Genomic DNA, 26,433 nt, shown 5'->3' with positions numbered 1-26,433 from the left:
TTTTATTGCCTGCATGCAATATCTTTGACTCTTTTCTATATTAAATGTCATTTCAAATGCATGTGTGTTTAAGAGACTATTTCATGGCATTGATTGTCAGTTCACATTCAGGGGCTAAACTTGTATGCATTGTACTGTACAGGTATCAATACTGTGGAGGCTGTATGTCCAGTGGTTAAAGAAAAGGTGTGGTAAGCAGGAGGTCCCCGGTTCAAATCCAGGCTCACTCACTGTGTGACCCTGAGCAAGTCACTTAACCTCCTTGTGCTTTTCCGGTGAGACATAGTTGTAAGTGACTCTGCAGCTGATGCATAGGTCACACACCCTAGTCTCTGTAAGTCGACTTGGATAAAGGCGTCTGCTAAATAAACAAATAATAATAATAATAATAATAATAATACACTGTTTATCCCTTTTCCCTATATTAATAATGGTAGAATAACGAGTAAAAAAATGTGAGCTGTATAGATAAATATAATCAAAACAATAAACAAAATGTAGTAGACCTTTAAAACTGACATGAAAACAAAGACCTATTCCACCTTGGTTATTATTACCACGCACAGGAGATCACGATGCTATATTGCATCACTGGCCGGTACAGCTCTCACTGAAGTCTCCTAGGACAGCTTCTGATCTGCAGATCAGCCCAAGGAAAGCTGCTGCGGCACATCGTCATCGTTGATACAAAACTAAACCATAAAGAAGACAAATCAATTTCTTTACTACACCCCTTCAAACACACATCGTCACTGCTACTATCCCATTCACTTTATTCCGAGATAGCCGCAGGCAAGGAGTCCAATTACTTGAGGTAAGAGAAAGGGTAGGACGCGAGTGCATGCTGCCTATCATTGCTGTACTGAAAAAGGTTGTTTCGGCTGTGAGTGCTCTGGCTTGCCATAAGGACTAGTGCGACAAAAAACACAGTTTTGTTATATAGAAACGTGACAGTACGGGCGATACAAGTATCTTAATTTTCAGTTCATATTGCTCTATTAAAGGTTTGTAAAAAAAAAAAAAAATCAATATAACACTATTAATCTTTGTATTTTTCAGATTGACTGTTTTTAGGCGTCGGTGTTTTTTTTTTTTTTTTTGGGCAATCTGGTAAATATGTGTTGGTTTGGAGTCGATAAAGAGTATTTAGATAAGGACATGTAATAATCAACGGCACGTTTAATTGCATCACGTATCGTGATATTTTACGTGTATTTGTATCTATATTCAATTATTAATTATTCGTTGCATTATTTAAAAATGACGTGAGAATTCAATGTCAAAATCTTTCAACTGTTTTCTTTGTAGGACAGAATTAACATAACTGAAGCTGAAAAGATTTGATTTTACTTGGAATAATGGTGAAATTGGGGAATAATTTTTGCGACAAGAATAATACCAAAGTGCCCATCTCTGAAGATGGATTTGACACCATCCCCCTTATCACACCCTTGGATGTCAATCAGCTGCAGTGCCCCCCGCTTGATAAGGTAAGTATTTGATTTTCATGGAGTTTATTTGTTATTTTAATAATGTACAGGTCAAACCCTTTTTTCAAATCCCCCAAATTAATGCAATTCAAATAATGCATCTGTCATTGTATTGTCTGGGCAATTATATTGGGGGGAGGGGGGAGGGTATAGGTGCTAACTAATATCAACTAATTCACAATAATTATTTTTAACCTTATTTAGGCTCAATTACGTGCTGGCCACAGCCATATTAATAGCTAAATAATAATAATAATAATAATAATAATAATAATTACATATGTGTCTTGCTGGTTTGATCTTAGATCTGCAGGCATGTATTGTAAGTACAATAGGTGTAATGGTTCATGTTTGTCTCAAACCATTATAGTGTCAATTTCTTTGTATTAAGATGAGACGCTGATAATGCCGTATCTCAAGTTATTTCGGAAATTGCAGTGACAAGCATCATAGAGTTAACATTTCCAGAGGCACACAAATAAATACTAGGTTGTAGAGGAGTGTTCTCATTTTAGACAGTGTTTTTTGGCCTGATAAGGTTTTGCTTTGCCCAGTAATCTGTGGGGTACCTCATCCCATCCTTTCCAGGATTGTCTTTAAAAATTGCACCAAAGTTCTATAATTAAATACATAGATTTGGTTATCTATGGGTTAGTAAAGCACTATGTTAGTGACTTTGTGTTGCCATGAAAAAGACAAAAGTTCCACATCCATGATTGAAAAGTCCAGGTAGCCTCTGTCACACATCTGTAATTGAAAAGTCCAGGTAGCCTCTGTCAAACGTCTGTGATTGTTTAACTCTTTAATTGTTTATTTCTCAAGTTAGCTCTTTGTGTTTGTTCTTAAATGCTGATGCTTTTTTTAAGGTGGTGGTAAAAACTAAAACAGAATATGATGGTGACCACAAGAGGGGCAAATTCCATACCCCTAAAATAGCAGAATTTACAATAAGCATCACTGAAGGTGTCTCTGAGAGATTTAAGGTAAGTCATATATTTGCTTAATACAGTTTTCTGTTTTAGAAGCTAATAAAACAATTACATATTGAATGTTTGCGCTGCTAAATGAAGTTTACAATAAATCTTTATAAGGACCCCTAAAAATATCATCTAAAAAAACTGGAAAGATACAATATAAAGAACAAATAAAATTTTGCTGCTGAAATATACAGTGGAATTGCCTGTATTTAAATAATCTTTATTTTTTGGTTCTTATTTTATATTTAAACATGTTGTTGAAGCTGGTATGTTGATAACCTGTACAGTCCCCAAGGATCTGAACCCACGCTGCTTGGTTGCTATGTTAGATTGCTAGGTTACTGAATTAGACAAAGCTTGTACAGAGAGCCTGCATCTCTGCGGGATTCAGCCTCTAGTGTGAACGCAATGTTTCTGTATAGAATGTTGTGCTTCATTATATTCTAAGAAAGAGTTTTAATTTGGAGTTCACAAAGCTGGTTTAATCTAATGACCGTATCCGTGTTTTAGATTTCGGATGACCTGTTGCTTCTGATAATCTGAGGCATTTTAAAATATAAAATAGAATGTATTACTAGCTGTTGCAGTTCCATTAGCCACTCGACTCCAGCTGTCCAGAGATTAATAAATGGTAATTAGATGTATTCAAACGATTCTTATCTCAAGCACCTGTTCCTTAAGTATAAGGCAATGGGCTTTAAAAAAAATAAAATACTGTATGTAGCAGAATATAAACAAGACATCTGAAATTCAGATGCAGTTTTACAATAATTTACAAAAGTATGGGAAGAAAACTGAATGTGTTTGTGTAACTGTTCTTTTACTAAAGCAGTTAACTAAAGCAGGAGTCATTTTAACGATGTCATTTTGTTACAGCTGCTTTACTCCCAAAACCTCATTGTCAAATTGAATGTAATACTGTAAAATGTGCCGATACTGTTAAATCTGCTTAGGGAATAAAGGAAAGATACATTAAAAAAAACAATAAAAAAAACAGTGGTGCAGTCCAGATATTGTAGGACACATATCAACATGGCTGGTAATAAGAAAATGTAATAAATCTAAGCACTATGTGACCTTAAGCCATTTCTCATTATTTAATTCGCTCACCAGCCCAATCTTGAATATGAATAATTTATATTCAAATCAATGGTGGGTGCAGGTTGAGAAATTACAATCATGATTAATGGCATGGGAAGTCTTTTGGGAGTCAAACCAATCATTTTAATTTTTAAAAAAAATACACACTACTGAATTACATTTGACTGCTATTTTTGTTATGTTAGATATATCATTTTCAGTCACTGTCCTGAAACGCTTTTTGCAACAGAAAAGCCTTTGAAAAAAACCATGGACCACTTAAAGGGATTAATAGTGTTATCAGTGGTAAAGAATACTGCTTTTCTGCAGCTTCCATAGTTTATAATTATTAGGTTGGTTAGCTCTCTAATATCACCTCTAGATTAGCAGTTCATCATGATCTATGAGAAGACAATTTATGAGAACTATGAGCCTTTACAAAACTAAAACTAAAAAATCTAATCGTGAGTTTATCATTAGCATACACAGTAGTGTTATTCAAGAGATGATGGCAAAGGGTTTTTCTTAAGTGGCTTTAATGTAGTCCAGTGGCCCAGGGCCAAGCTTGCATCTCTTAAGAGAGACGCCCTCTAGTGGCAAGGCAAGGCGCTGCTACTATCCCCGCTGAAAAGGTGGACGGTTTAATCACAGGGCAGGAAGGGAGAAGGTCCAGATCTGGAAATGTTTTTAATTTTTTTAAATTTTGTATTTTGTTTAAAAGTTTTGCTCACTAATGTGTCTCATTTCCTAGAGGACAGCAGATAATACACACATTCATTACAAACAAAACACATTTGTTAAATTTAGAAAAAAAGCCTTCACAAAGACTCAAATAACAACACATAGAATTAATAATCTAATTTAACAAGCACAACCCATGCTGATAATACTATAGTTCATGGTATGGCTTATTCGATCATTAGTTGACAGGCCTAGTTCTAAAATGCATTGTTCACATACATGTACAATTTGATGTACTTAGTTGCAAACACTTTACATATAAATTGAAATATTTAGTGTTCTGCAAAGTAACTCAGACACACAGCATACTGAGACTAACAGACTGTTAGTTGCCTTGTTTATCAGCTGTAACTTCAATGTACAGCAGCAGGAAATTGCCATTTTTAAGATACACCATATTACTGTACTTAATATAGATAAGACTAGACCTCTGGGTAAAGCATCTTCAGAGTATAGTTAAGCGATTTGGAAATGTCTCTACAATTATGCAGAAGTTTTGAAATGTAGCACCTTATGATTTATTTGCATTGCTCTGAGACGGTCTCTTTGACATCAACACATATCAGCATGCTCTGTGCCTGAGGATAAGACCATATGGCATTGTTCATCTAACAGATGCTTTTATCAGCTGCCTAGCAGCAGTTTAGTAACATCTTTGACTAGATCCGATTATGTCTATTACATTTTTGTAACATAGACTAAGATAGTGACCTTGTTGTATATTATTAACATTATACTGAAGTGCTTCCAAATGTGTACGCGCAGCTATTAAAAATAAAGGAAAGATAAAAGGTTGAATCTGTATTCAAGTAAATGTGTATCAATCAGGTTTACTTGAGTTTTTAAAATCTTTATCTGTATTGTAAAAGTACAGTGAACAGTTTTATGAAAGTTATGCCAGGTGCCTCACAATAGTATACTGGTGCAGAGATTCCCACTGACCTTCATGTCTCCTAGATTGTTGTGGGGAAGTGATGAGGGAACATCCACAGTGTTGGACATTCTACATTCCAGAGGGAAACAAGGGTAAAATAATTGGACACTATTAACAAAGGAGTGTTCAATGGTGTTTGCAGTAATACAGTGTGACTGCTAGGGAAAGTGCAGCAACTACAGTATCTCTAACGTATTAACCGATGTATAATTGCATCGATATACAGTTATTATGTATCATACTGAACAACCAACCGATAAAGCACAGTTGCTTGCCTATGTAGTGAATTGCTTGGTTTCTGTCTTTGCAGGTCACAGATTTAGTGCTTTCTGCACTGGCGTTCCTAACCTGTGTAGTGAATTGCTTGGTTTCTGTCTTTGCAGGCCACACATTTAGTGCTTTCTGCACTGGCGTTCCTAACCTGTGTAGTGAATTGCTTGGTTTCTGTCTTTGCAGGTCACAGATTTAGTGCTTTCTGCACTGGCGTTCCTAACCTGTGTAGTGAATTGCTTGGTTTCTGTCTTTGCAGGTCACAGATTTAGTGCTTTCTGCACTGGCGTTCCTCACCTGTGTAGTGAATTGCTTGGTTTCTGTCTTTGCAGGTCACAGATTTAGTGCTTTCTGCACTGGTGTTCCTAACCTGTGTAGTGAATTGCTTGGTTTCTGTCTTTGCAGGTCACAGCTTTAGTGCTTTTTGCACTGGCGTTCCTAACCTGTGTAGTGTTTCTGGTGGTCTACAAAGTTTACAGCTATGACCATACCTGTCCAGAGGGATTTGTCTTTCAGGTAAGTCTGCAAAGTAAACAATGTGAAGGTTTTTCTTAGTGGCACAGCAGCCAGATACCAGCGTCCACGTTCTCCATGCAAGAAAAATACCTCATTTAATTTTCATTTAATTTTCCTTGTTTTTAAAAAAATTGTTTGTGATGGAGAGTTGATCCATTCTGGAAAAGACAGATAAGTCTGACGCAGAAATAGAAATTAATGTAATTATTTTAGACAAATGCTATCTGACTTCTTCAGTACAGTCAAAACATAATGTATCTTCCTTTCCTTTATGCAGGCAGCCCTTTAATGTTCCATGGGGTGGAACTGTAAGCAATTCAATTAAGAGCTCTGAATCAAGGGTTTAAGAAAGGTTCATTGCACAATATTCACAATCCCCTAGTGTTCTCAATTACTTCCATAAAAATCATTACTTAAAAAATGGGGCTGATATACGCAGGTCTAGAGTAATGGCAGCGAAAAATCCCCCACAGTCTGTCTAGTCACCCTCAGTCCTGGGGTGGGGGGGGGGGGGTAGTCTCAGATAATAGTCTCAGATACCCTTGATGCATTATTAATACACCAGGGTTTAGAGAAACTAGGACTTTCAAAAAAGGGCATGTTGGCCCAATTCTGGACTGGCGAAACATCTATTTGTAATACCCCTGTACTTTCAAATATTTCAACAATTCTAGTAGGGAATTAAGACAAAAACTAAAATATGGGAAAGTGTCTACACTCAACTTGATTATCAACATGCAGTATATTACCAGATAGAGGATTACCCATGTAAAAACATCTAGGAGCTGTTAGACACTTACCAGTATGGAGTATTCCATCTCTGTAAAACCCATCTTTAGCATTTTGACTATAAACAATCTATATATGTTAAGATTACCAAAGCTGGCCAAAAGCATATGTAATGGCACATTTGACCTGGCGTCATGAAACTCCATCTCAACTGCAATCTAGAGTCTGTTATCTAATTGTATAATTGAGATTTATAAATATATTCACCAACCTCCCACATTTCTCTGATGTATAATCATTGCCTTCATGTTCAGCCTACATACTGTTATTTGTTTATGTGGTAGAATATTGTGGCAAAGTGGTTTGCAGTGCGCAGATGCAGTGGTGATGTGGTGCTCAGGGCAAACAGACACAAGACAGTTGATGGTAAAACAGCTCTTTATTTGGCTGGGTTGCGTGCTGGCAGCATTACTAATATATGCGTATACCCAGAGTCAGAAGGTAGCAAAGAGCCTACAATGTCCATTGCAATGTGCTCAAAGGGAGTGGAAATTATTGGCAGTGGGACCAAAGGGGCGGGGCGCACTCGACCCGGCGCTACTTGCAGGCAGTCCTACCCAATAAAATCGGGCCAATATGCGTTCCCTAGTTTTATCATCTCCCAGGTGCCCCGCTAAAGGGATTTCATGCGCCAGCTTCATGACCTTGGGCTGATAAGACTGGGGAACCATCAGTTGTGTTACAGGCTGTCCTGTCCCCTTGGCAGGGTCCACCCTATATAATAATTAAGAACATAAGAACATAAGAAAGTTTACAAACGAGAGGAGGCCATTCAGCCCATCTTGCTCGTTTGGTTGTTAGTAGCTTATTGATCCCAGAATCTCATCAAGCAGCTTCTTGAAGGATCCCACGGTGTCAGCTTCAACAACATTACTGGGGAGTTGGTTCCAGACTCTCACAATTCTCTGTGTAAAAAAGTGCCTCCTATTTTATGTTCTGAATATCCCTTTATCTGATCTCCATTTATGACCCCAGGTCCTTGTTTCTTTTTTCAGGTCAAAAAAGTCCCCTGGGTCGACATTGTCTATACCTTTTAGGATTTTGAAAGCTTGAATCAGATCACCGCGTAGTCTTCTGTGTTCAAGACTGAACAGATTAAATTCTTTTAGCCTGTCTGCATACGACATGCCTTTTAAACCCGGGATAATTCTGGTTGCTCTTTTTTGCACTCTTTCTAGAGCAGCAATATCCTTTTTGTAACGAGGTGACTAGAACTGAACACAATATTCTAGATGAGGTCTTACTAATGCATTGTAAAGTTTTAACATTACTACCCTTGATTTAAATTCAACACTTCTCACTATATATAATGAAGTGTGGATATACTAGCACCCTAGCGCCTTCAACATCCTTACCTTCAATAGACCGGACCTGTCCCCAAGCGTGCACCAGTGTGGGGTCGTTGTGTTGGTCCCACACTAGGTCTGTGCTTAGATCCCACATGTCCAATATATTGAGAGGGGCCGGAGTAACCTCTGCCCTGGATGGCGGCAGCCATTCTACCACCCCCACTATGAGGTGGCACTGTATCGGTCCTACCAATACGTATGTTTTTAGTGTGGGGTATGTCGCCATGTCTCCATGGATACAGGAGATCACCACCTTGCCTTGTGGCTGCCATGACACACCGCCCAAGAGAGCTGATTGAATTAAGGTCTGCACACACCCTGAGTCCACTAAAGCCTGGGTGCTCACATTACCGACAAGGCCCCTCCCGATCATTTCCCCATTTCTTACCTGCTTCTGATGCCACATAGTACGTCACCACATTACACTCCATTTCCGAAGGGCACAACCGGGCGATGTGTCCAGACTTATGGCACCTGAAAGAGACAGGAGGGGCAGAGAGCACTGGGGCTACGTATCTGTCCCGCTGCTAATAAATCTACCCCAGCTGGGGGCCAACCGCTGCCTCCATGGTAAGGAGGTGGGCCGGCCCATTGGGGTTGGTGGTCTGGGAGGTCTGGTTCCCAGCTGGAAGAGAGGTGGTGGTAGAGGTGGCCCCGGCTGCTCGGTGGGGCAGGAGGGGTCAACAATCCAGTGTGCGCAGAGACCAGGGAGTCCTCGTAATCCTCCGCCAGTTTGACTGCGGCTTCCAGAGTCTCCGGGTTGTGGTGCTGTATCCATCCCTGGGTCTCGGCGCCGACCATCTGTTTTCTGGGCTGGGCTGAGTCAGAGAACCATGTGGTCATACAAATGTTGGGCGACCACCCTGGGGCTTGTGCCTCCCCGCTTAAGCGGGCCCAGTTGGCTCGTCCAGTACTCCTTTGGCCACAATGCGGTGGTAGCCAGTTGCTCGAAGGCAACCAAGTACGCCTCCGGGTAATCCTCCACCATCATGTTATGCACCCTTGCATTAGGGGGCGCCATCACGGGTCCTGCAGGTACTTGGGGTGCGCCTCCGAGTCCGACCCTCTCGATCAGAGGTGTGTATCTTTCCTCCCTCTGTCTCTTCTCCGTCTCCCGTCTCTGCTCCAGCGCTTGTAACAGCGCAGTTATTGTTGTGATGTCCATATTTCCCATTCTGACACCATATGTGGCAAAGTGGATTTGCAGTGTGCAGGTGTAGTGGTGATGCGGTGCTCAGGGCAAACAGACACAAGACAGTTCACAGTAAAACAGCTCTTTATTTGGCTGGGTTGCATGCCGGCATCACTTAAGTAATAAGCACGGGCTCCATGCAAAACAATGGGTTCAGTCCTGAAGTAATACAACACACACAAACACAACACAGTCAGAAGTCCACAGTGAGTGCTCTAGGTGTAGGCGGTGAAATACAGGTAATATGCACAGTAGTGATGTGAAGTCCGGATTTGGAAACTGGCCCCTTAGCAACAGCTCCCAGATAGTTTAGCCATCTAACAATGACAAATAAACCAGTTACAAGACAGGACAAAACACTCACAGTTAGTACACAGGTCTTTCCTCGTAGGTTTTTGCATAACCATAACACAAGGAACAGATCGCTCGGCCACATCCCCTGATATACCTTCAGTTACGCCCCCTTTGGTAGCGAGTGCAATCACGTCTCCTCAAATCCATGACTGACACAACGCCTACCGCAGTAAGGTGCTGACTTCTAGTATTGTGTCTTCGCCCCCTTTTTTGGATTGCTGACTTCCGACTGACCCTGGAATGAACTGTCAATTCTGTTATAGCGCCCTCACAGGTCGGGGGGGAGATTGTTGACTCCGATTTATTCGCTCTCTGTCACAGATATTTAAAGAAATATCATGGAGCTGTGGGTGCAGAGACTTGTTCAGCACCTCTGTAAATAATAGGCCAAGAGCTAAAACATATGCTTGGCAACAACAATTTCTGCAGCTGCAGGCCTACCCCAAACAGGTTGACTAAGAGAAGTCAAAATACAGGGTTATTCAGAATTTATGCAAACCTACAGCAGCAAAAATGATTACTCCAAAAATGCTACAACTGAAAATAAAGTGTTTTGCTGTGATAAATCGACGCTGTCACTGTACTTACTAACAAATAATTTTGCAGCATTAAGTTTGTGTTCAGCACAAACTTACTGCCATTTATGGTAACCAGGAGTTCTGCCCAGATATATTTCATTCATTTTTTTCTTTCCAGCACAACCACTGCATTCCAGCTGGGATAGACAGTTATTATTCTGAACAAGACCCCAGTGCCCGAGGAAAATTCTACACTGTTATCAACCACTACAACGTGGCTAAGCACACACTCACTCGCTCCGTGTCACCCTGGATGACGGTGATGTCTGAAGAAAAGGTATCTGAACAGGAGACAGAGAAAACAGCTTAGAAGTGAGCGCTGCGATCAAGAGTACAGGAGTCACACGTGCTGAGCAGTAATACTGTATAAAAGGGAGCTTTTAACTTTAAATATAACCATAGGTAGCTAAGAGAGTTTAAAAATTGCATTTAACTTTTTTTTTTGGGTGGGGGGGGCGGACGGAAGACTATATAACACTGCAGATTGTTGCCTATAGTTGGATAATTCTCATTGTGAAGCAGAGAACGAGATTCTGCTGCTGTTTGTCGACCACATTTAATTTAATTATCTTCAGCTTCAACGTCAGTAGCACTGTAAAGACAGATTCATCTTCATTTGAGATGCCGATTCTCTCTTTCTCAATGGTTATAATTAAAGTTCACTTTCAGGTCAAGCTGATATATGTATAGGACACTGTCAGTAACAGATTATGCTGTATGAAGAGAAAAAGAAAAATGGTCATTATTTATCTTTGTTTTCTTAAGTCTTTCTTGTCGCACTACTCACATCTATTGCTAATTTGTAAGTGATAATGAAGTTCTAAGTCACACCATATGTTTGATGTTATTTTATTCATGCAAACAGAATTCTATTCTCCACTGTGGCTTTTGCAACTTAGCTAGGATGTGCACTGGAATACAGATGGGTGTACTGTAAAAAAAATATATGGTCTTCATTATGTAGCTGCCATTTTTCAAACTGTTCCTTTTCAATTGGAGCGTTCATTGAGTTTCTTGCTTAATGACTCCCAATTCATATATTTAATTCATATCATGGTTGGGAAGAGCTCAGACCAAACTAAACACAATACAATGAAGAAATGTTACACAAGACCCTTTCAAAATATATTAACTTGTCCATCGTACAAAGCATGAGTGCATTTGTGAAGTAATACACATCATTTTTCTTGGAGATCTACATTCCAAAACCAGTAAAGAAAGGCACATTATATTGAATATCAGTAAAAACTCCTCTCTCTCTCTCTCTCTCTCTCTATATATATATATATATATATGAAAACTTATTTGATTTACAGTATGATTTCATTATCTTGCCCTATTACTAAATCAATATAAAACACATTAATTATTGAGAATTAAGACCATTACCATAACCTGTGGTTTCTGTTACATTACCAAAAGCATCCCATAAGCCAGTGTACAATTTGAACACTCCAAACACTTAATAAAAATGTCAAATTAGATATGCAAGTTCTTTATGAAGGGCCGTAATGTAAATGGATCAAAAAAGGGAAAAAATGAAAACCTGTATTTGTATGTTACTAGATATGTTTATTTATAATATTTATTTTCTGCATGTTGCAGGGCTGTGCTGTGTTGAACCTTCATAGATTTAATAGTTGTTGACAAGAGCTGTGTGTGAATACAGATTTTCATTGTTTTTCTTTGTGGTTCCTTTTATATGGTGTTTGTAGTGGAAATGTCAAAAGTAGCAGTACAATGCAAGAGAAAATCCACAGAAAAGCACATTACATTAGACGAATTAGTGTAACACATCACTGTTTATTGGTTTAGTTTGAATTAGCGGAGATAACCCATTGTAAGCAGTACATCATACATTTTCTCAAAACAAGAGTGCAGTTTAGCAATTGCTCATCTTTGTTTATTAATGCGCAAGCAATGTGATTTGTTAATGAGTAGTAGGTCAGGCTTTAATGTACTGTATGCTGTTGTAAAGTGTCACACTGCATGAAATGCAATAAAGCCAGTGCCAAACGTTTTTCCTTGCCTAAACAAACAGCTCTCACAATCACATTTAAGCAGGTCATGTCTTTTTTTGTTGACAATTAAAATTAAGAGTTATGTACTTTATTGAATGTAGTGAAGTGAAGCAATTAGGTTGTAACTTTTGACATTTTCACTTTGTGAAAAATAAATAAAATCTAAGAATGACATAAACCACATTCATGTGCAATTACTGTCTCTAAATGAATGTAGACCACACAACCGGAATCATTTCACTGACTGTTTTAATGCAAAAAAACTCTGCAAACAACTGTTGATCAAACATCCTTGGAGTGAACAGGGTAAGACTCTTCTGGGATCAGCCAAGACAAAGCCATCATTAACAACATCACACATCTCTTAACAAAGGTCATCCTTACAGCAGCATGCGTGTCAACCCTTTTCACAAGATATGTCGGCTTCAATGGGATAATTGGCGCAGTACTTTCTTTTTTTTTTAACCCCTGTTGATCAGATCCGGAGTTGAATTTGTATTTCAGGTCATGTAATTAGGATTCAGATGTGGTCTCAGTGTGCTGCAGAATGACGATCCCCAAAGACCAGTTCTGTGCATTAGCTGCCATACCAGTCGAGGAACAGCAAGGAAAAGGAACACATTACAAGGAAGAAAAGAATCCACACACGGAAACCAGCATTGTTTTTAATCGCCTGGAAAAGAGAAGAAAAAAAAATGACATGATAAAATGGAGCTTTAAAAGGGGATCTTTTTCTCCTTTTTGTACATGGAAGAACATTCCAAACACATAATGTAGACAATATGAATATTGCAATGATTATTTTTTTTATTTAGTGAATCAATGTAGAATACATACAGCATTATCTTATTTCCAGAACACCAAACACTTCAAATGTTTAGGAAAGCTTTTCTTCCATATTGGGTCAGCTTCATCAAGTAAAATAAAATGTGTAAATCTTACAAAACCAGTTAATCATACAAAACCAGTGTAAAGACCTTAATAAATCTGGCCCAATTGCTATTCATGGCAATAGGTGACGGAATATCATTTTTCACTAAAGCTGCCAATACTAGAGCTGGTTTGGAATCCTATTTTAGGAACAGAACCTCCAGACACCTTCAGGATGACTGCAAACATCCTAAAATAGTAAGGCAAATGTAAAATGACATCTGAAACTACTTACTTTAAAATGAAGGAAACGGTTTACTGCCCTAATAGAATTTATATAGTGGTGTATATTTTATTTAGCAGTTAAACAGAAAATCAATTCACATTCATGGTAAGTGACAGCACATTGAACTATGTGCCAAAGCTCTTCCTAATTTTTAGAAACCTTTTATAATTTATTACCCATTTCGTGGGTGTAGAATATATTAGACTCCTGGTAATCCTGGCTCGTAAATCATTTTAGAGTCCTTTCCTACTAATATGGAAACATTTTAATTATTTGTGTAGTGGTAACAACATATGCTCTTCTTTATTATGTGTTAAAATATGAGTTTGTGTTTTTTCTGACAATTGTTACTGATGGATCTCAAATGCATCTGCCAGTTTTGGATTTCATAATACTCATCAACATAAAAATAACAATTCCCAAGACTTTGGGGGTAAATTAATGTTGTCTCTTAAACTGTCATATGTGTTTAACATAAATGTTAGCTCTAATTAAATAAAATAAAACATACCACCACAGTGTCCTTAATAAAACCACAGTGTTCCAACCCAAACTCTTGTCTTATGTTAAAAAAAAAGGGCACAATTTTCAAGATGCTACTGTAAAAAATTGATTTTTGTGAATTTTTATATCATATTATGCACAGCTGCAAAACACTCATTAGAAAGTGAAAAATGTACCTCCTTTTCACATTAGCTAAACACCCATCAGATTGAAATTGATTGCACATGTACCAAAATCTGACATTACATGGGTCATATTTTGGTATGCGTACCACTTTCTTACGGTGTACCACTTTCTAACACTACACCGGTATTAGTTTTTTTAAACACGTACATTATTAGCATCTTTCATGAAGTGGGAAACCATTGCCAATACAGATTTGGTGATGACTGAGGTGTACCGCCCCATGTAGATATGTGCGACGCCCACAATACAAATCGTATTGGACAGTGGATTACAAATACCTACAGTACCAGAACAACATGAGGTGCATCTGTTTTCTTTTTGTAATAGATTATCACTACCTTGCTTACTTCTCCTGTTTAACTAGTGAAATATATATAGACATACTGTATACCGCATCGTCAAACTATGACTTGCACACATAACTGACTGAAGACGTAACAACTGAATACGTAAGAGGATAATTTCGTACCACTTAACTAGCACCAATGAAACATAACCTGCTTAACCTGCTTACTGATGGCATATTAAATGCTTAGATGACAGATATGGTTGCATTCTTGTAGAACTTAAGGATAAAACAAAATACATTTCGACAGGGAATTGCATGAGTTCCATTACTTAGTTGAGCACAAGGTGGTTTCAGTAAATATAGGCCTACTAAGTGATAGTTTGGAGTATTCGGTCTATTTAACACAGTAGGTAGGGGTTTATTTTTTTAATTATTTTTATAATTATTAGTCGAATAAATCGCTACCTAATAAGGTCATTTTGCTACCTACTTTCCAGGCAGGTAGCAAATCCTCACTCTAACTGCTTAAAAAGTTAACTTCTAACCCTGTATATATATAAAGCAATAAGGCACGTTTTTTTTAATTAACAAAAACGTTTTTTTTATTTATTTTTATTAAATATCCTTCCTCCGAACTCAGGTCCAGTTGGCCGCCACAGACGTTATTTAGGGTAGATAAGCCAAAGTGCCTTTATATTAGTAACAGAAATGTGATGATCTAGCCTGCATTTTATCTATCTATGGCATGAAACTAGAACTGATGAGAAGCTCTTGAACTCAATTAAGGAACTTTTTAAAAAACATTTAAAAAAGGGTTCAACCACTCAGAATGTTAGTAAACACCACAAATAGGTATTGGGCAATAAGAAAAAAAAGAAAGAAAATATAGTTTACTTACTCTTTAAATATTTCATTTTATAAATCGTATGATGGACTGCATCCTTCTTGTTAACTGGGTTTGATTTTTAATGATATACATTCTAAAACCCCAGCAGACAAAGGCAAGAATGAATAATGATACATCAAGCCTTAATTGTTAGAAAAACATTACCTCTCTAATGTCTTCATTGCCTTCTTTGACGTTCTCTGTTGCACCCACGACCAGCTCGTGAATATTGTCAATCTCTGACTCCTGTTGGGGATCAATTAAAAGCAAATCAACCAAAGCAATGCATACAGAGGGTGGTAGCTGACAAACATTTACAGGCTTCAAAGAATTAAACAATGCTTCAGTGTGCTGTCACACATATTTAAATAAATCAGCAGGGGAAGATATCAATTACAATTTTACAGCCTGCAGCAGAACAGTTTTCTGTAGAGACAGATGGCTCCGTCAAATCAGTTGACCACTTAGATGCCATTTCGGATTAATGAAAGTTAAATAATCTTTTGTTTATTTTCAAAAAGGTAAATAATATCAAGTTAAGTAGTAGCCATAAATGTACTGCTTGCGCAAACTAGCAAACTGTGAAATCCAATAAATTGTTCAGTGGGTATATTTCTCTATATATTGTAAGATGTAAAAATGAAAAGAGATTTAGCATTAATATAAAGAGATAATAGTATTTCCCCTCATATAAAGCACTATATAAAACTATATTTTTAAGGTTTTGCTTCTTCATAAAAGGTTAAATGGCACTGCAAAACTATTTTTAAAAATCTAAAAAGAAAACCTTACAAAAATTATATTTCCCCCAGTATAAAAGTCACATTACCTGTTGTAGAACTTTTTCTGCAAATATCTCCTGCAGTCTAGAGATTTCAACAACTTTGCCTTCTATTTGCCTGCAGTTAAAAAAAACAAAAAAATAAAATAAAAAAACCACAAGTTTTAAGCATGAAATGTATTTTAAATTCAATGCAAACCATGGTGACAAGTGTATTACTGTCAACATGAGTTTTAGTAATTTGTTCAAAACTAATAAGCAGTTCAGATCTAGCAAGTACTGAACGCTTAATAACAAACCATCCTCTTACATGCTCAATGTGTGGCGGTGTATTAATTAGGAAACAAAGATGAGTTATTTACTCATTAATTCAAGTACTTTTCCACTTAATAAATTAGCTTGTGCGCATGCAACCTAGCAACCACCACCTAGAAATAACACCCACAACTGACTGCATTGCCTCAGAATGTTGCCCCTGTTATCTGCAGGCTATTCACTGCAGTACAAGAAATTGTTTCTATGAAACTGCAGCATGGTGTGCTCCAAATCAGCCACAGCCAAAAGAAGAATCAAGTCGAACCTTTTTGTAATCGTAGCTTCATCCCCTCAAAGGGTCTTTAATTACAAATGTTAGTAGTGAGTAAATGTCCCTGGTACTGTATTTTTTATTATTATTTTTTTTAAAGAACTTCCTTGTCAAGTAAATTCTCAGAATCACTGGAAAAAAACAAAACACAACCGGATTCTGAGACGGCAGTTTTTTGTATTCCATTTAATAAAATATTTAAGCCACCACTCTAGCCACATTTTTTTTAAACACCTTATTCTAATCATTTGTTCTGATAACAACATAAAAAATGAGCCTGTACTTTGCTGTATTGCAATTTGCTGAAAGTTGAAATTCAAGAGTTTATTTATTATTACACCGTGTAACAATTTTTTTTTTTTTTTTGGTTCCTGGGTAGTAAGTGTTATTTCCTAATTGCTTATGCCTCAAAAGTATAGAAAATGGCTATTATTCCCCACAAACTTTGCTTTTGTGACCAGGACAGTGATATTTTGGAATTTACCTATTTTCCAGAACATTCCAGATAGATTCAGTGCTGAGTAAACTTGGAGTAACTTCTAGAACTTTCTAGAACTTTCCAGTAATATAAATAGTAGTATAAATACAGGGGCCTTAAGCCCACCAGTTCAGTTTAGTTCCAGCTGCTTAAGTGGATACATATCTGCATTTTTCTGAGATGGCATCAAGGTCATAGGAGACTTCAAAATGGTGGCATTCCTGATGGGTCTCCAAGGCGGTTTTACCAAGTTTCCCTGCTATCTTTGCCTTTGGGACAGCAGGGACACCAAGGCGCACTACCACAGGCGGGACTGGCCACAGCGGACCGAGTTCTCTGTGGGGAGGAACAACGTCAAGTGGGAGCCACTGGTGGACCCCCGGAAGGTGCTGATGCCACCAATGCACATCAAATTGGGCTTTATGAAACAATTTGTCAGAGCTCTAGATAAGGAGTCGGCAGCCTTCAAGTACCTTCAAGACTGTCTGAGGCAAAGGTCAAAGCCGGTGTCTTCGTCGGACCACAGATAAAGAAGATCCTGGAGTGCAATGAATTCCCCAAGAAGCTCACTAGTAAGGAGAAAGCGGCTTGGAACAGCTTTGTCACAGTGGTTCGGGGCTTCCTGGGCAATCACAAGGCCAAAAACTATGTGGAGCTGGTTGAGACTCTGGTGAAGAACTACGGCACAATGGGCTGTAGGATGTCCCTCAAAGTCCATATCCTTGATGCTCATCTTGATAAATTCAAGTAGAACATGGGAGCGTACTCGGAGGAGCAAGGCGAGCGCTTCCACCAGGATATACTGGACTTTGAACGCCGCTACCAAGGACAGTATAACGAGAACATGATGGGAGACTACATTTGGGGGCTGATTCGTGAAAGTGATTTACAGTATAATCGTAAATCTCAAAAAACTACTCACTTCTAAATCTTTTGTAGTCATTTTTGTATTACTTTAGTATAAATACATGTTAATTTGGATTCATATGTTGTTTATGTGAACGAAAAGACACAAATTCGCCCGTTTTCTCATTGGAAATAGGTAAATTTCAAAATATCACTGTCCTGGTCACAAAAGCAGTTTGTGGGGAATAATAGCCATTTTCTATAATTTTGAGGCATAAGCAATTAGGAAATAACACTTACTACCCAGGAACAAAAATTGTGTTACATAGTGTTATTTGTTTTAAACTACTGTAATGTTAGACACTGCTGTCAACCTCCTGGGGAACACATTTAAAAGGGCTTGCAATATCAATTCCAGTTTCTGCACAGCATTCTCTCTACATCCATCTTTTGGCCATTCTCTCAAACTGAGTTCTTCAGTTAGTTGATAGCTGAACAACTTTGTTGACTGTAAATCTGACAGACACCAGAACAATATTTTACATCACACTGGCAGCCAGACACAAATTACTTTGGGCTATTCTGAGCGACACCAGTCTGGCCCCTGGAGGTGAAAGTGAAATACCACTATGCCACATCTCAGTAAATACCAACATTTGCCAACAGTAATTGTTTAAACTGGAAAAGGCAATCAACAATACTAACATGAATATTGATGGGGCATTCATGACTGTTAGGCATACATTCATCAAAATTGTACTTAATATGTAGATCACATTTTCCTACGTGAAAGGCGTTGCTATACAAATATTTTTTACGTAAAATTTGCCTCCCTACTGTACTTCAAGGAGGTCACATGAAGGAATGCCAAGACAGTGAAAACATACAGGTCGCCGAAAAAAGACTGAGGACAGACCCTGGAGACACCTGGAGGAGCTGCAATGGATCCTGTGAGTTAGAGATCTCGTAAAAGCAAATACATTGCAGAATGTAAATTCAAATTCAAATTCAGAATGTTTCAAGTTTATGTTTTAGATTAGGATTAGTTATTCTTTATTAAATCACTGATTTTCCTATGACTCGTATGTTTCCAATGTCTATGCATTCCTTAATGTGACCTCTGCAGGGATGAAGGCTAGGATAGATTTAAAAGCGGATACGTAGGACTGAAGGATTTGCAAAGATGCTTGGTGAATTTTTCTTTGTTGAGTGCTAAGAAAACAAAACAAACACACCATTATAACAACGAATACATTTTTTACCACAATGTGGGAACCACAAAGTGATGGCAAGTCTTTCTACATCCTTTAACCACAGATAAAAAAAAAGCATGAAAGCATGATAATTATTTGTTCAAAGACAAAAAACTGGTAATGTATCCAATCTGCTCTGTAAACTAAACTGCTTCCAAGTGAATGAGCAATCCTAATTCAACCAAAAAAAACAGCATGTGAAAGTGTGTGGCAGTAGCCATCAAGGCAAGTGTGTGTGTTAATATGCAATATTAGGACTGACCACCTATCCAGCATTTTTAATCCACTAACATGCACTCAAGTAGACCTATAGCTCACTATGGGATGCTGCTCCCATTTAGATATGATGATACACAGATGAAAGAGAAGCCCTAGAGAAATGAGTAACATGATTAAACGAGAAAAAAAAAAAAAGAAACCTACCTGACTTCATCCACCAGGTTGTTCATTTCACCGACAAGCCTTTGGTTCTCTTGTTCAAACTGCATATAAAAAATAAAGGGAAAACTATTAAGAAAACTAAACGCTACATACCAAGCTCGTTCACTCTTTCTTCTACACACAATAGGGGTCATTTGAATCAATATTTTTAAATTCATCCTGTGCATTCTCGCTGCTTTAGGTACAGTGATTACTGCCTGGAGCAAGTGCGACTGCAGTGGCAACAAGCTCCATCACATTGAGGGACTTTATTGCTCACTCTAGGTTTAGTACTACTGTAGGTATCTGACTGATGGCTCATTAGTTTAATATAGTGCCTCATCATAACCAATCTGTCTTTTAGATTTCCCTGCATTGTCCACTACCCATAGCTTGTGCAAAGGGTTACCGAATTGTTGCCTAGGGACACAATCTAAACCAGTCTTTCATTTTGTCATTTCCTTCCTATGCTTTGGAAAGGTACAGAAACACAATACAGTGAGATTCATTTGTGCGATAAATAAACTGTTCTGGAAACAGCGGAAATATACTTTAACAGTCTGCGATGTATTATTTTCAATTTTATTCAGGATACGCTGTATTTATCTACCAAGCCCATTTTTACACCTTAAAAAAGTGATCTTAATTTTAGTTTTTTGCATGACCAGGTTTAGTGAATAAAAAAGAAAAAACTAAAAATATACTGTCGAGAGACAGCGACTCAGATCAAAGAATATTTACTGAGTGCTACCTGCAGACACACAACTGAAAATGGAAGTTCACTTAATACATTTAGTATGCTGTCAACTTCCAATCTATTTATATATGGTTGGTAAGCATGTTATACAATTGACCAACAGCTTCAAGACAGTACAGCAATTTCATTTACAACCATATTGTGTTCTTTACATTGGATTAAGGCATGCACCCACTATGACCAGACACAAGGCTGTCAAAATTGTGTTTTTGTGAAGAACATGTTCAAGAGAATTCAAGATAATATAACTTCAATGATAAAATGGTTTTCTTATGTAGATTTTTTACTTTAAAAGAGTAAGTAGGCTGAAAGTGTAATTGTGCTGCTTTTTTCTATTTATCTTTCTATCTGATGACGTTTCCAGTCATTCTGAGTGGTTGTGGCAGAGCAGTAGCCCTGCCTTTAAATAAGTGGTCCTGGAAGCTAAGATGGCTGCCCACGACAAAAACTACATTTCCCAGCAGGCTGCACTCGGCCTAGCTGGCCAGTAATTAGCTGGGATTTAGTTCATCTGATTCTAATCAGGCCATATATTTATGGTCACTGCAAAGGTGTCTCTTTGTCTGCGCTCAGGCTAAGGCCTGTATGTGTGTAGAGACCCGGCTACTGTCATTGGAAGGTATGACAATCTGTGTTTTGTTGAATAAATGTGTTTTGTGGCACCGGTGAGCAGCCCAGGTTATAGTTAGAAACCTCTTTGTGTAAAGTGTTAGTTAGTGCTCATGAAAGAGCTAGGTTTTTTGTTTTTTGCTTTATTTTGTGTTCTTTGATTACAATAAATATGCGCATTAGCACTTAAACCTAGGGTTACCATATGGCTCCAGATTAACCGGACGCTTTGAGACAGACCGGGATTTCAAAATTCCCCCTAAATTGAAAGTAATTCACGTATAAATGAGCTCCACCTTTGCTGAGATTAATCCTGCTGTGGTGGAATTGCTTGGGTGCAGCAAACAAGTCACACTGATCAGCTGCTTCTGATCAGATCTTAATGAACGAATAGCTAATTTATCGATAGAGCAACGAGATGATGATGCGATTGTGTTTGCAGAATAATATGGGCGATTGAATTTTAACAAACAGAAAAAAATAGCGACTGGCTGCAATTCATTCTTAGTTTAATACAATTATTTGACGCGCATGCGGGTATTTAAGCACCATTCTTAATTGTAGCTAAGGATGGTTCATTTACACCTTCATTTATTTCAATTTAGGGGCAAGTTTGAAATCCCGTTCTGTCTCACAGCGTCCGGTTAATCTGGAGCCACATGGTAACCCTACTTAAACCTGCCATCTCTGCTTCTGAGTCTCTGCATTACCGTCTAAAAGCTTCTGCACCTACGCTATCCTGCTCACAGTGGTCCATTATTTTTTCTCTAAATCTGCCTTGCATAGCTCTGAACATGCTTTGAGCTTGACCTGGAGGATCCTAAATGCTCTGTGTTAAAGGCTTTCCTCATTCCTTTCAAATCATTTGATAATGTGACCTTTGAATGCTGACAGTCCCATCTACTCTATGTCTATATGAATGCAGAGTAGGCTGGGCTGGCACAGCTGAAAGGTCATATTGTTACCTGATTTGAATGGAATGAAGAAAGCTGGTCAGTCCCAGAACGTAGGTTACTCCACACAAGCTATAAAGCAGCTCAAAGCCAAGTAAGGCAGCACTCAGAACAATTGCAAACGTCATCAAATAGTAAGGGAAATAAAATAAAGAAACCTTTAAAGCTACTTGCACTTTAAAAGAAAAGGGTGACCAATTGGAGCCTCAGTTCATGCTGCAGAATACTAACAGGAAGAATTATTGTTCTGTCAATGTTGTGGTTCTTTATCTTTTGTTTGTTTTCATTTTTTTCCTTTTTTAACAGTAATGGAAAAAAAAGCGTCTGCACAATGTGACGCACAAATGTACACAAATCAGCAATATCAAAGAACAACTCAAATTACATGCAGTAAGAGAAGTAGGGTAAGCATCAGCAACAACAAAAAAACAACAAAAAAAACTCCTCTCAGCATTGTTCAAAGCTGCAACGCCCCACAATAATGTTTCATTTTGCACCAAAATATAATTCCTTGTTGTCTGTTTGTTCAATTCTTCCATATATTATCCTTCAGTGCAAATATGTGCACTTTACCAAACAAGTATACTATTTCTACTATCTCATTCATTAAATGTGCTTAAATTCAGCTTCAGTAAAATACTTAAAAAAAAAAAAAAAAAAAATTCAGGCAAGATGTGCATGTAAATAGTAAAATGCTGAACACTTAAAATAATAAAGTATTAACACAATTCACATACCATTTGAATTTCTTCTGGTGAAAGCTCATCCTCCACTTTCCCATCTTCCCAGAGACCAAAACTGGTGTCTTGCACGTCTGTAATGTTTTTGTCTAGGAGAGGATCATGAAACAATTTAAGGGACCATTACCCTTCAAATTGCTTTGAAGAAAGAAATGTTAAGACTTTCCAAAAAAGAAAATAGAAATGATATAATTTCAAATAGCCCATAGGCACAGGTGGCCTTTCAATTTGCTACATTTTAAAGATATTTCATCAAAGTGCTCAAATATCATTTTGTTTCATATCTTCAATTTTAGTCGATATGATTGTTTTAGCTGTAAGGGCAGAAGCGTTATTGCCCCTGGAAACCTGCTTACCACTATGTGAGCATGCTCCAGGAACACTAGGGGGTTGGAAAGGAAAACAGAAATACAAATACTACAGGGAATACTGGAAACATTTGTATTTTCTCTAAATAAATACTTTTTTTAAATCTGGTCCCCTTACAAATATAGGATTACCAAGTTTAGTACAATTGCATGTACATGGTGTTCATGCATTTAAAATTATTGTTCGATTGTCTGAAGAAATAGGAACCACACATGGATGGGCTCCTGTTAATATCTTGTTTTTCATTAAAGAATTACATTTTTGCAGCATTATTAAGTGCAAATTCAGAATAATCCTGTGTTCAGATATGTTAATCATAGGGGCCAATAAATAATCTGAGACAGTAATAGGGTGGCAGTATTTAAATCGGCCACAGTTTAGAAACAATATCAAGTAAAATGTGGGCCTCCAATAAGATTTTCTTGTAAAAACCAGGGGTGGCCAATCACAGTCCTGAACGGCAATTCCACTAGAGGGTTAACAATTACAATGAGACAATTAACTGGATCTGGATGGAGGTTTAATTGGTTCAGTTAAACAATTTAGAACATGGTTGGAACAAAGACCAGGCGTGGAGGGACCACCTTTGGCCACCCCTGGTATAAACTTTAAATATTCTACTTCATCCATGGATATAAAACCTTTCAGATTTTTTAAAGTAAAACAATAGCAAGCGTTTCCTGTTATGTACAGGTGCGCCTCGACTTACGACGCACGGCACTTACGACTCTTCTGCATTATTACCCTGCTTCGACTTTACGGTATCGACATGGCATTTACGACACGGAGAGACACGAGCCATGCGTCATGTGCACACGCTCGGTGTCCGAACCGCAGTACCTGTCGTGGGCGCCCTGACTCAGTCACTTAGCATTTGTTTTTTTTAGAATTTATTTGCCCTTAATGTCTGATAAGAGCAGTGGACTCAAAACTCTCAAAACTAAACCTAAGCTGTGAACTCTGTCACATGATGAGAGGCTAAACTTCAGATGATCATGTTTCCAGCTGGGAGTATCGCATACACACACTGAATACGTCATTGGAAAGCTCCGAGTCTGTACTTTTAAACAAGCCAGGTAGGTGCCCAATTAATATGTGGGTAACCACCAGGGTGCCAGCGCCCTGAAACCAACGGGCTGAGTGTAAAGAGTTAAATAAATATTTGCATGAGTACAATATAACAGGTCATTTTTGTAAAAAATATATTATCTGGTCAAAGAGTCAGGAACGTAACCCCAGTTTATAACATTGTTCCTATGGGAAAATTTGCTTCGACTTACAAAGCGACTTTCAGGAACCAATTGTGTCGTAAGAACTGCCTGAACTGTATTTCTCTTCTCAGAAAGTCTTCACCTTGAATTGTTTGGAAGCTGCTTACCGCTGCTTTCATCTTTTATGACTTTTTCATCTGCCTGCTCTGTAGAGGACTGTGTGGTTCTTTCGAGAGTTGCGGAAGCCAACCGTTTCTTGTTTTGCTCAGGTTCAAGTCTTGACCTAGAAGAAAGGAATGCATCTGTGGGTGTGTGCATTTTTTTAAATGTCACTTAAAATTAAAATTTGAGAAGAATCAAATAATTTAAATCATTTTATGCACAGATTTATTAAACTTTTCAGCTGTCAAGCAGGCTTCGTGACTATCTACAGAACAATAAGAAAAACAAACTGCACTTTAAAACATTTGAACTGTTAGGTCAGCCATCCTTTTCATGAAATTATTCTTTTGAAAGCAATTCAATGGCTCATTTCAATTCAAAAGTAATAAAATGAGTAGCTTTCCATTTGAATGGAAAACCAAAAAAAAAGTGCTATGCACCCAAACACAGCCTGCTTCCTGCAGTAAAGGAGAATTCAATTATCACATACAGTAAGTTGGTTCTGATTTACATTCATTAAAATGCAGACATATTTCCCAGTCTATGGTTTAAGTATAGCAGATATTTAGATTGAAACACTTTCATTATACTCTCTGCTTTTTTTTTTTGATAGGAAACTATTTTAACTTGGACGATAACAAAATATTTAATTACGGATTAGCGACTGAAAATGATTGTGTGTTAATCCCATTCATTGCTCTCTAGTTAGTAATTCTTTATCTCTGTTACTTGTTGGCTTTTTATTTATTTATTTATTTATTTATTTATTTAAATAAAGCCATATATATTCTGATGATCAGTTAATTATGTGGCACTTAACTGCTTAACTGCAGAAGCACACATGTATACTGTCATTATAGCATATAGGGAAAAAAAATCTTTAAATTAATTAGTGGGGCTTGCTTGCTTGGCACGCTACTCCTCTTACACCGTTTAAGCTAGAAACGCAGTTCAAACTTTAAAACGTGTAGACCGGTCTGGAATAGTATGCTTGTATACAACGTTTTGATATATTTTATACTTTTTAAACTATTAAGCTTTTTGTCCTTTTTTTGTCCATCTTCATTCACTTTAATGGGACTTTTTTCAACATTCTAAAGCTCCCCATTGTTTAAAAACTCCCAGACTTCCAACATTCTATTTATTGTAAGCGATGTAACTTTTGACACAAATCAGCTACTTTGACCACTTTCCCAACAAGTAAGACAAAAAGTTACAGTATATGGAATTTTCCTTGACACCTCTGCTATTCAAATCTGAAATCAAAACAGAAAGAACCTTTTACCAATCAAGAGGTACACCTGTTTTAGTAACCGCATCAACTAAATTTTCTTTAACTTTTTATAAACAACTGAAATTTTGACCACTTTCCCAACAAGCTAGATAAAAAGTTAGAGGGTATGACATGTTCCTCTACTTCTCCGCTATTCAAATATGAAATCAAAACAGAAATAACTTTTACCAATCAAGAGGTACACCTGTTTTAGTAACCACACCAACTACGTTTTCTGTGAACTTTTAGAAATAACTGCCGTTTTGACCACTTTCCCAACAAGTCAGACAAATACTTAGAGTAAATGAAATCTTCCTCTACTTCTCAGCTATTCAAATATGAAATCAAAACAGGAATGGCGTCTACCAATCAAGAGGTACAGCTCTTTTAGTAACTGCATCAACTTCTTTCAGGAGGCTACTTCCCACTGTTGAATTATTTATTATTATTATTATTATTATTATTTATTTCTTAGCAGACACCCTTATCCAGGGCGACTTACAATCGTTACAAGAGATCACATTATTTTTACATACAATTACATTATTTTTTTTTACATACAATTACCCATTTATACAGTTGGGTTTTTACTGGAGCAATCTAGGTAAAGTACCTTGCTCAAGGGTACAGCAACAGTGTCCCCCACCGGGGATTGAACCCACGACCCGCCGGTCAAGAGTCCA

General features: G+C 37.7%; 2 protein-coding genes across 3 annotated transcripts in view; one reads left to right on the top strand and one right to left on the bottom strand.

The window, feature by feature from the left end:
• Nucleotides 1-594: 594 nt before the first annotated feature.
• LOC117409489 (neuronal vesicle trafficking-associated protein 1-like) lies at nt 595-12,474 on the top strand. Of its 2 annotated transcripts, none has more exons than XM_034015632.3 (5): nt 595-814; nt 1,309-1,490; nt 2,357-2,473; nt 5,898-6,008; nt 10,389-12,474. In XM_034015632.3, the coding sequence occupies exons 2-5, from the start codon at nt 1,359-1,361 to the stop codon at nt 10,578-10,580; spliced, it is 552 nt and encodes a 183-aa protein (XP_033871523.1). In that variant the 5' UTR covers nt 595-814; nt 1,309-1,358; the 3' UTR covers nt 10,581-12,474. The 2 variants fall into 2 exon arrangements, with proteins under 2 accessions (XP_033871523.1, XP_033871524.1); XM_034015633.3 differs by lacking the exon at nt 595-814 and adding an exon at nt 852-1,004.
• Nucleotides 12,475-12,523: 49 nt separating this feature from the next.
• stx18 (syntaxin 18) overlaps nt 12,524-26,433 on the bottom strand; it is a 55,736-nt gene continuing 41,826 nt past the window's right edge. The window contains exons 6-11 of the mRNA XM_034015631.3: nt 24,483-24,598; nt 22,733-22,824; nt 19,680-19,738; nt 16,142-16,211; nt 15,478-15,558; nt 12,524-12,964 (exon numbers count right to left, since the gene is read on the bottom strand). Of these exons, the coding sequence (XP_033871522.3) occupies nt 12,869-12,964; nt 15,478-15,558; nt 16,142-16,211; nt 19,680-19,738; nt 22,733-22,824; nt 24,483-24,598 (514 nt within the window). The 3' untranslated portion in view covers nt 12,524-12,868. The remainder of the gene's footprint in view (nt 12,965-15,477; nt 15,559-16,141; nt 16,212-19,679; nt 19,739-22,732; nt 22,825-24,482; nt 24,599-26,433) is intronic.

Source organism: Acipenser ruthenus, chromosome 2 (assembly GCF_902713425.1).
Source record: "Acipenser ruthenus chromosome 2, fAciRut3.2 maternal haplotype, whole genome shotgun sequence".
In the NCBI taxonomy this organism is placed as follows: Eukaryota; Metazoa; Chordata; class Actinopteri; order Acipenseriformes; family Acipenseridae; genus Acipenser; species Acipenser ruthenus.
Note: the sequence above shows the minus strand (reverse complement) of the source record. Positions and strands in the feature narration are given on the sequence as shown.

What these genes read in the sequence shown, in the direction of transcription:
- LOC117409489 (XM_034015632.3), top strand. Translation starts at nt 1,359, where the DNA reads ATGGTGAAATTGGGGAATAATTTTTGCGACAAGAATAATACCAAAGTG. An exon ending in AGTGCCCCCCGCTTGATAAG is followed by an intron (nt 1,491 to 2,356) that starts GTAAGTATTTGA and finishes GCTTTTTTTAAG; the next exon opens with GTGGTGGTAAAAACTAAAAC. An exon ending in GTGTCTCTGAGAGATTTAAG is followed by an intron (nt 2,474 to 5,897) that starts GTAAGTCATATA and finishes CTGTCTTTGCAG; the next exon opens with GTCACAGCTTTAGTGCTTTT.